Here is an 8,033-nt window from a genome sequence, read left to right as displayed (position 1 = left end):
CTGGGTGCCAAATAAAAATGGTGGTGCCCCTTAGTAATTGAGTGCCCCTTAACTGAAATTGGGGTCCATTTAGCAGCTGTCCTCCCGGGGTCCAAATAGCACTTTTTGAGCAACTTTTTCCACACAAGTGTATTTCTCCAAAAACACCTACACAAACATAAAAACACCATAATAAGTACAAAATCAAGCACTAACAATAGAGACACAGAGGACAATTCAGACAGAAAACTTCTGGTGTCTTGTGTTATTTCTTTTCCGCATTAGTTTTCTAGATCAATTGTCAAGATCCACAAGACATGTTCTTGTTAAATTCGTTATTTATCTTGTACAATACGGGTACATACTAGGTTGACCTTGGATATTTATTTTTGAGATCGTCCAAGGAATTTTGTCTTATGGTTTCAAGAGCGAAAAAGTTAGTGGTGTTGAAATGACGAGGGTGCCGAATGCACAAAAATCTTTCGTATCAACCAATATAGACACACCTTATGTAATTTTACCAAAACAATAATGCCAAAAGATTGCTTCACTAATATGTAACTTGGTAAATAGTCATAGTTTGAAAAGGAATTAACTATAGGATCCTTACAAAGTGGATTAACATACAAGTGCAGTTATTTAATTATAATTATAATAACAATTATAATATGGAAAGAAAAGTAATAACACGACACACAAGATTTTGTTAACAAGGAAAACTACCTGGCAGAAAAGTCCTAGGACCTAGTCCAGTTTTAGATACTCTCAGAATTAAGGCGCTATACAAATTGACTAGCGGAACTTGTATAGCAAAGACCTGGTAACTACTCATAGTTACTTAGTTCCTTCAGTATCCATGCGCCTAAAACCAGTGTAGTCTATGCTCGTGAATCCTAAGACAAAGTCCACTATCTTGAGGCACTTCACTTGTTGTGAAGACTTCCGCTCTCAACTCATTTGGATCGTTAGCAATTTATGAAATCTGTTTCATTAATTAACTTAGTTATCAACCTCCAAAATCACGATGTTGATCAGGTGTAAAGTAAAATAAATGATCTTCGGTTTATACAATATAAACTCCTTTGATCAATGATCAAACCAAAACAATGATTATCTAAATAATCTACCTCCGCAAAAAAACTCAATCCAAGCAACTCTACGGAGAGAATCAACTAGACAATTTGTTTGATCTTTACTACAAGTCTTAAGCTTATCGAAATAAACTACCTGTTTGCACGAAAAATCACAAAAATTAGAAACAAAAAGGGAGAGTCTTCAAGAATAAACATTCTTAACAATCTCTACTACAATAACGTCCATATATAGTTATCAACGTCCATATATAGTTGACAGCAAAGCCTATAAAACAAACACCTTTATGATTTTAACGAAGTCCTTCGTAATCAGGGACACATACTTAACAATCTCTACTACAAACTTTTGAGAAAAGTTGAGAAAAGTTAAGATTTTGCCGAAGGCAAGGTCTTGTAATGTTTTTTTGCATAGAGTTTCAAAGTCTGGTCAATTAATTTTTAATGCACGCATTTTGGCGATCCAAACTTTTGCTTGATTGCTAACATTTAATGGCTTGATTAAGTCTTAGGAAATAGACTTTGGTCAAGGTTCTTGGTACCCCTCAAGTGAAATCGGTCTCTATTGTAAAGACTACAGACCTTCCTGATTTCCATTTTCTGTAAATGTCTCTCTCTATGACTCAAAACCCTAATCTAGATTCCTCACCCGAAAACAAACAAGTAGTCTCACTTTCATCAGAGTCATAAAGTAAGGAATTTCAGGTTAGTAATTTCTTCCATTCGATTTCCCAACAAGATTTATCTTGTGTTTAGATTATTCATTCGATTTTCACAGGGTTTAGTGATTCATAGGGTTTAGAGATTCTTCTTTTAATATTTTTTTAAAGCTTTGAAATATCTGTTGAAGAGCTTTGTATTGAGGTTCTTTCAATCCATGAGTAGAAAACCTAATGATATGATGTTCTAACTCAATTGCTATGATACTTTTAGACAGCGGAAGAAAAAACTGCCCAGATCTTGATAGCTTTGATTTATTTGCTTAGCAAGTGACTATCTGAAATAAACAACTAGAATGTGGATAGTGGTCGATCATTAGCTATTCACATTACCAGAATATATGGAAAATGTTTTAGTTATTAATTTGGTTTTTGTTGGTTGAAATGTCCTCTTCTTACTAATATAATTGTTTTAGTAGTTAACTGTTTGTTCCATTTCAATTTGGTACGAATAGGATGCTTTTCTGTTTATAAAGCTAACAGAAGCTCTCCATTTTCTTTCTTCCACTGGTAGGTTTTGGCTTCACTCGCTTCATTCTTTGCTTAGTTACGGGCATCCCCAGCAGAGTGTAATGCCAAATTAACGAAATGCAGCCTGAGACAAACAGCTCCCTGGTTCACCTATTTTGAGGTGTACTCAGTATGTGTATGAGAAAATCCAGTCTAGGATACTTCAGAGTTGCCAGAAAGAGCCTAAATGTTTTATTCAATAAAACGTCAATATCATCATCATCTTATGCATTCACAAATGTTTCACCTCTGGGCTGCACTATGTTTATCTGGTTCACTGGTTTCATACATATGTTTCAGTTTCCATTCTCAACTGGTACAAAAAAACACCAAGAAGATTTGAATATTGTATCGGTACGTCAGATTATTCAAGATGAAAGGTGGGACGATTTTAGACTTGTTGGGTTTTTTAGTTCTGTTTTAGCCCCTGCTAGAGTTTCTAGGATTTTAGCAGAGTTAAAGGAGGAACCATGTCTAGCTCTTAAGTTTTTTAATTGGGCAGCTAAGCAACATGTTTATGGTGGTCATACAGCGGAGTCGTATTGTATTCTTGTTCATATATTATTTGCGTGTAGAATGTATTTTGATGCACAAGAGGTTTTGAAAAGTTTGATTTATAAGAGAAGGGTTTTGCCTGGTTTTGATGTTTTTGATGTAATGTGGTCGACGAAAGGTGTTTGCAAGACGGGTTTTGGAGTCTTTGATGCGTTGTTTAGTGTCTTGACCCTTTTAGGTTTGTTTGAAGAAGCCAATGAGTGTTTTTCAAAGATGAGAAAAGTTAAGATTTTGCCGAAGGCAAGGTCTTGTAATGTTTTTTTGCATAGAGTTTCAAAGTCTGGTCAATCAAACTTGTCGAGAAAGTTTTTTAACGACATGATTGCAGCCAAGATTATACCGTCGGTTTTCACTTACAATATTATGATAGATGTTATGTGCAAGGGAGGGGACTTAGAGACAGCGAGGAGTTTGTTTGAGCAAATGAAGAAAATGGGTTTGACACCAGATGTTGTTTCATATAATACACTAATTGATGGGTATGGGAAGTTCGGACAACTACAGAAAGTGCTGTGTATATTTGAGGAAATGAAGGTGACAGGTTGTAATCCTGATGCGATAACTTATAATGCTTTGATAAACTGTTCTTGTAAATCTGAACAGATTCCTAAGGCCTTTTGGTATCTCCGTGATATGAAGGAGAAAGGGATCAAACCAAATCTTGTTACCTATAGTACGTTAATAGATGCTCTTTGTAAGGAAGGGATGCTTCAAGAGGCAAACAAATTTTTTGCTGGTATGAGATTGGTAGGACTCTTCCCTAATGAGTTCACATATACTTCTTTAATAGATGGAAACTGTAAAGCTGGCAATCTTACCGAAGCTTTGGAGCTGTTTAGTGAAATGGTCAAGACAGGAAAAGTTTTGAACATTGTTACCTACACGGCATTAATAGATGGACTATGTAAAGAAGGGAAGGTAGAGGAAGGCGAAAGGGTTTTCAGGTCTATGTTAAAAACTGGAATTATTGCGAACCAGCTAAGCTACACTGCCCTGGTTCATGGGTATTTCAAGAAGAAGATGGCAGAGAAGGCTGTAGATTTATTGAAAGAAATGAGTGAAGAAGGCATCAAAGCTGACATATCTCTTTATGGAACAATCATTTGGGGACTTTGTGAGCAAGGGAAGCTTAAAGAAGCCACCATTTTAATGGATGAAATAATAGATGGTGGTTTAAAGTTGAACCATTTTATCTACACAATATTAATGGATGCTTATTTCAAGGCAGGAAAGGCCCGGGAAGCTCTCAGTTTCTTAGATAAGATGCAGGAAGTGGGCGTTGTCCCCTCAGTTGTGACTTATTGTGTCTTGATTGATGGTCTGTGCAAGGCCGGGATGGTAGAAGCAGCATCCAATCATTTTGAAAGGATTGGAGATGTGGGTTTGCATCCTAACACGGTTGTTTTTACGGCTCTCATCGATGGACTTAGTAAGAATTATTCTTTGGAAGAAGCAAAGAATTTGTTTCATCTAATGGTGGGGAAGGGTTTGATTCCTGATAAATTTGCTTACACATCTCTGATGGACGGAAATTTGAAGCATGGATATCTTCAAGAAGCTTTTGACCTGCGGGACAAAATGTTGGAAAGTGGTATTAAGCTCGATCTTCATGCTTATACTTCGTTAATATGGGGGCTTTGTCAATATGATCAAGTGAAAGAAGCACGGGCTTTGCTGGCTGAGATGATAGAGCAGGGCATTCTTCCAGATAAAGCTGCTTATAGTTGTCTTATCAGAAAGTATCACCAACAGGGAAAAGCGGATGAAGCTATTGAATTACATAACGAGATGTCTGAAAGGGGACTGATCACAGGCATTAATGGTCATGCAGTACCAAATAAATGAATGTGAAATATGCGAGCAGCAATATCCTAATTTGCCATACATGGTTGCAAGGCACAGAAGGACCTGACCTGTGATGTTGGATAGGACCAAACAATAATCGAAAAGGGAGCCCTTTTTGGCTTCGAGAAGTTCAGGCAGTCCAATATTCGGCCATCGCCATCCATGAATTTATGGTTGGATTTGTCTCTAAACACTAAGCTCTTAAATATTGTTTCTCCTCTTATTCTTCTTAATTGTTTCTTATCCATCTTTTCGCAGATAAGTTAGCAATGAAAACCCGTAAAAGCTGCAATGGTGCACATCAATTCTTCTGATATCTACTTAGGGCATCTGCATCACTAATTTGTGAGTAATTTCGGGAGTTCAATATATTTTAATTTTTTTTTCCAAGTTCTTAATTTGTACTGAATTGGGTTCAGTTTTTATATCTTTTATATGGAGGTTCTCTTAGCTAACCTTACAGTATCTTCAAATGCCAGGTTTCTGTTTGAGCAGTCTTTAGTTATTTTCATTCATTATAAGGATGCCCTTGTTTTTTCGTGTTGGAAATTAACTTGATTGTATTTTAAAAAAAAAAAAAAGTTGGCAATGAAAGCTCTTTCCTTCTCAGGTCAACAGAAGGATGGAATCATCCGCCTATTGCCTGTTATGTTATTCTTCGCCTATTTAAACAGGTGATAATTTATTTCAGATGGTTAAACATGATTTTAAACTGACAACACTATTTGAGTCAGCTTGATGGCAATTTTTTGGGTGAAATGTTGGTGAGGGTCTGTTTCGGATACCTACCATCTTTGAGTAAATATTTTCCTGTTAGTATTCCAAATTACGGCATAGTATAGTGTATTTCAGCTGAATATCTTGTTGTGTTTGCTCCACCATGCAGTATTTGTTCTCACAAAAATGCATCAGAGTATAGCAATGCCTTCTATTGATGTGTAGGCTTGCGTGATTGATTCTATTTATGACTTCCTATATGATCCGTGTAGTAGAGTCCATATGGTTATATTTTTTTTAAAGCAAATCTCACTAGAATATATATTTCTATAGGATAAAATAGAAAATTACAAGGAGGGGGGCATGTGAACTGACCTCCAAGGAAAAGGGGGTCTATATGGTTATATTTGTATACTAATTTAGTTTAGTCTTGTTGCCTTCTTTTCATTTGTTATGATAGGAATAAGAAACTTGACTGGGAAATGCTTAACCGTTCCATAAATTAGCACATAGTCAAGTTGCTGCTATTCAAGTGTTTTGTCAAATTCCCATCTTTTCCTTCTCGCCTTTTAGATTTTTGATTATTCATTCCTTTCTATGTTTTTATTTCCCTCGCTTATTTTCCCACGATCTGGTTACGAAGGGTCATCTGGCCCTTGATTATAATCATTGGGTGGATGATATTTGTTAAGTGTTTCTTCAAGGTATGCATTGTCTCACATTTACTTTGACAAGATATGATGGTTAAAATGTGCTGCTGCAAATTATGATTTTTTTTGGGTTCAAGTCCTAGTTTTTTTTTTTTAGAAAATTTACTGGGACACATTCATATCATGGTGCTTCTACTTCAGCTGAAGATTTTCTATCATAAGTTTGTTCTTATGCTTTTGGGTTTGCTTTTGGATTTGGAAATTAAGTTTATATCAAAGTGAAATTGCAGAGTAAGTTTGTAAAATTGATCTGCGTGATGAATTAGTTCATACCATTCTATTTTAAGGTTTAGAGCTTTAAATTATTTCGTGTAGATACGGGTTTTGGGTTTTCAGGATTCATTGCGTTTCTGGTTTTGATTATGATGATTAATTTGCGTCTCTATGAAAGTAAAAAGCCTATAAATATGTTATTCAAGGGTATATGTTGTACATAGTGATTTGTGGGGTTGAAAAGTTTATTGGAGCAGAGAGTTTCCTGCCTAGCCTAATTTCGATTAACCCTAGTACTTACCTGGAAAGATGCACAGTTGAAAGAGGAGAAGGTAAAATATACCATGCACTTACATTATACCAATCATGGACTAATGGATGATGTCTGTAGCTGCTCTAGTTGAGATACTCTGATCTATGAGATCATTAGTGTTTTGAATTTTTAATGTGGTGCCATCTACTGAGTTCCTAGCTCTCTAGTACACTGGAAGGTCCTAAGTTCAGTAAATATCATTGGTTCGTTGTGTGAATACCTAGGGTAATTTATAGTCGTTCTATTATTATTCAATTCCTGGCAGGATTTGGTAGAATGAATGCAGGTAAATTGCTGCCAATCTATAGCTTTCATAACAAATAGACACCTGACAATCCTTGGAGTATTTTTGGAAGTATGTCGAGACTTAACACGCATGCATCATATTGGTACACAAAATTGGAATTCTGCATTGCTGCATTTTTGTTCCGTAGTTGTGATATATGTATTAACTGTTAAATTATATTTGATAAATTTCTGGATGGTCATATCCCATCTTAATTGTGACAACTATTTGATTGTTCCTTGAATAATATAAAAGCTCCTGTAATTGCAGGTTCATCATAAACAACACTAGCAATCAAGCTAGTGTTAGTTGGAGGCCCGAGGACAGGGAACTAGCACGGTCAGTGGGGATTTTTGGAGCTGAGCAGTTGGGCTTTGGAATAAAAACTTCAACAAAGCTCGTTGTTAAGTGTTTTAAAGCCATTAACAAAAACCAGAGTGTAGTTAGTTAATGGCAATAGTGGTTACTGAATGTTGTATACTTATGTAAATCATCAATTAGTATAATTCTACCGCTGAATGTAAGCACCCCTCGGTTAATATTGTAATTCCTTTTGTCTAATGAGATACATATATATGACTTGGCTAGAAAAAAAACTAAATATATGCTTCCTGAGTTGTATATGTGCATCATATATGTGCATCTTAGACTGAGACGATTATTTGCACAGCATGGTGATGGATTTGTGAACATTTGATTTTGTTACAACCATACACAGGTAACACCAATCCCTAAACAGTAAACAGTAATAAGAGTTTGACTTGAGTATTTTGTGATATGAGTTTGAGTGGAGGCAGCTACAGGGGAGATTGTTTTTTTTTTTGGTAACCTGTTATAGGGGATGATATGATATAACAAAAAGGATCATTAGATGCTAACTTCAAAAGCCCCTTATCAAGTTTTTTTGATAATGACTAATTAACCCTTATATAATTTAGTGTTGATAATCTAGTTTAATGTTGATAATCAAATTTCTATCGTATTTACTCCAAAAAAAATCAAAGAAAAGAAGAAAAACTTTTGTGATATTGAAACCCTAGGTATTGATTCACTCAACTAAAATGAGTGATTTAAGTGACAAAGTGGAGATGGGTG

General features: G+C 35.6%; 1 protein-coding gene across 2 annotated transcripts; it reads left to right on the top strand.

Annotated features, from left to right (window-relative positions):
• Positions 1 to 1,646: 1,646 nt before the first annotated feature.
• LOC113298147 (putative pentatricopeptide repeat-containing protein At2g02150) lies at positions 1,647 to 7,657 on the top strand. 2 transcript variants are annotated; one of them, XM_026546835.1, is made up of 5 exons: positions 1,647 to 1,775; positions 2,304 to 4,872; positions 4,958 to 5,044; positions 5,310 to 5,373; positions 7,209 to 7,657. In XM_026546835.1, the coding sequence occupies exon 2, from the start codon at positions 2,432 to 2,434 to the stop codon at positions 4,697 to 4,699; it is 2,268 nt and encodes a 755-aa protein (XP_026402620.1). In that variant the 5' UTR covers positions 1,647 to 1,775; positions 2,304 to 2,431; the 3' UTR covers positions 4,700 to 4,872; positions 4,958 to 5,044; positions 5,310 to 5,373; positions 7,209 to 7,657. The 2 variants fall into 2 exon arrangements, with proteins under 2 accessions (XP_026402620.1, XP_026402618.1); XM_026546833.1 differs by lacking the exon at positions 5,310 to 5,373.
• Positions 7,658 to 8,033: the final 376 nt, after the last annotated feature.

This window comes from Papaver somniferum, chromosome 7 (assembly GCF_003573695.1).
Source record: "Papaver somniferum cultivar HN1 chromosome 7, ASM357369v1, whole genome shotgun sequence".
In the NCBI taxonomy this organism is placed as follows: domain Eukaryota; kingdom Viridiplantae; phylum Streptophyta; class Magnoliopsida; order Ranunculales; family Papaveraceae; genus Papaver; species Papaver somniferum.
This window is presented reverse-complemented; position numbering and strand designations above follow the sequence as displayed.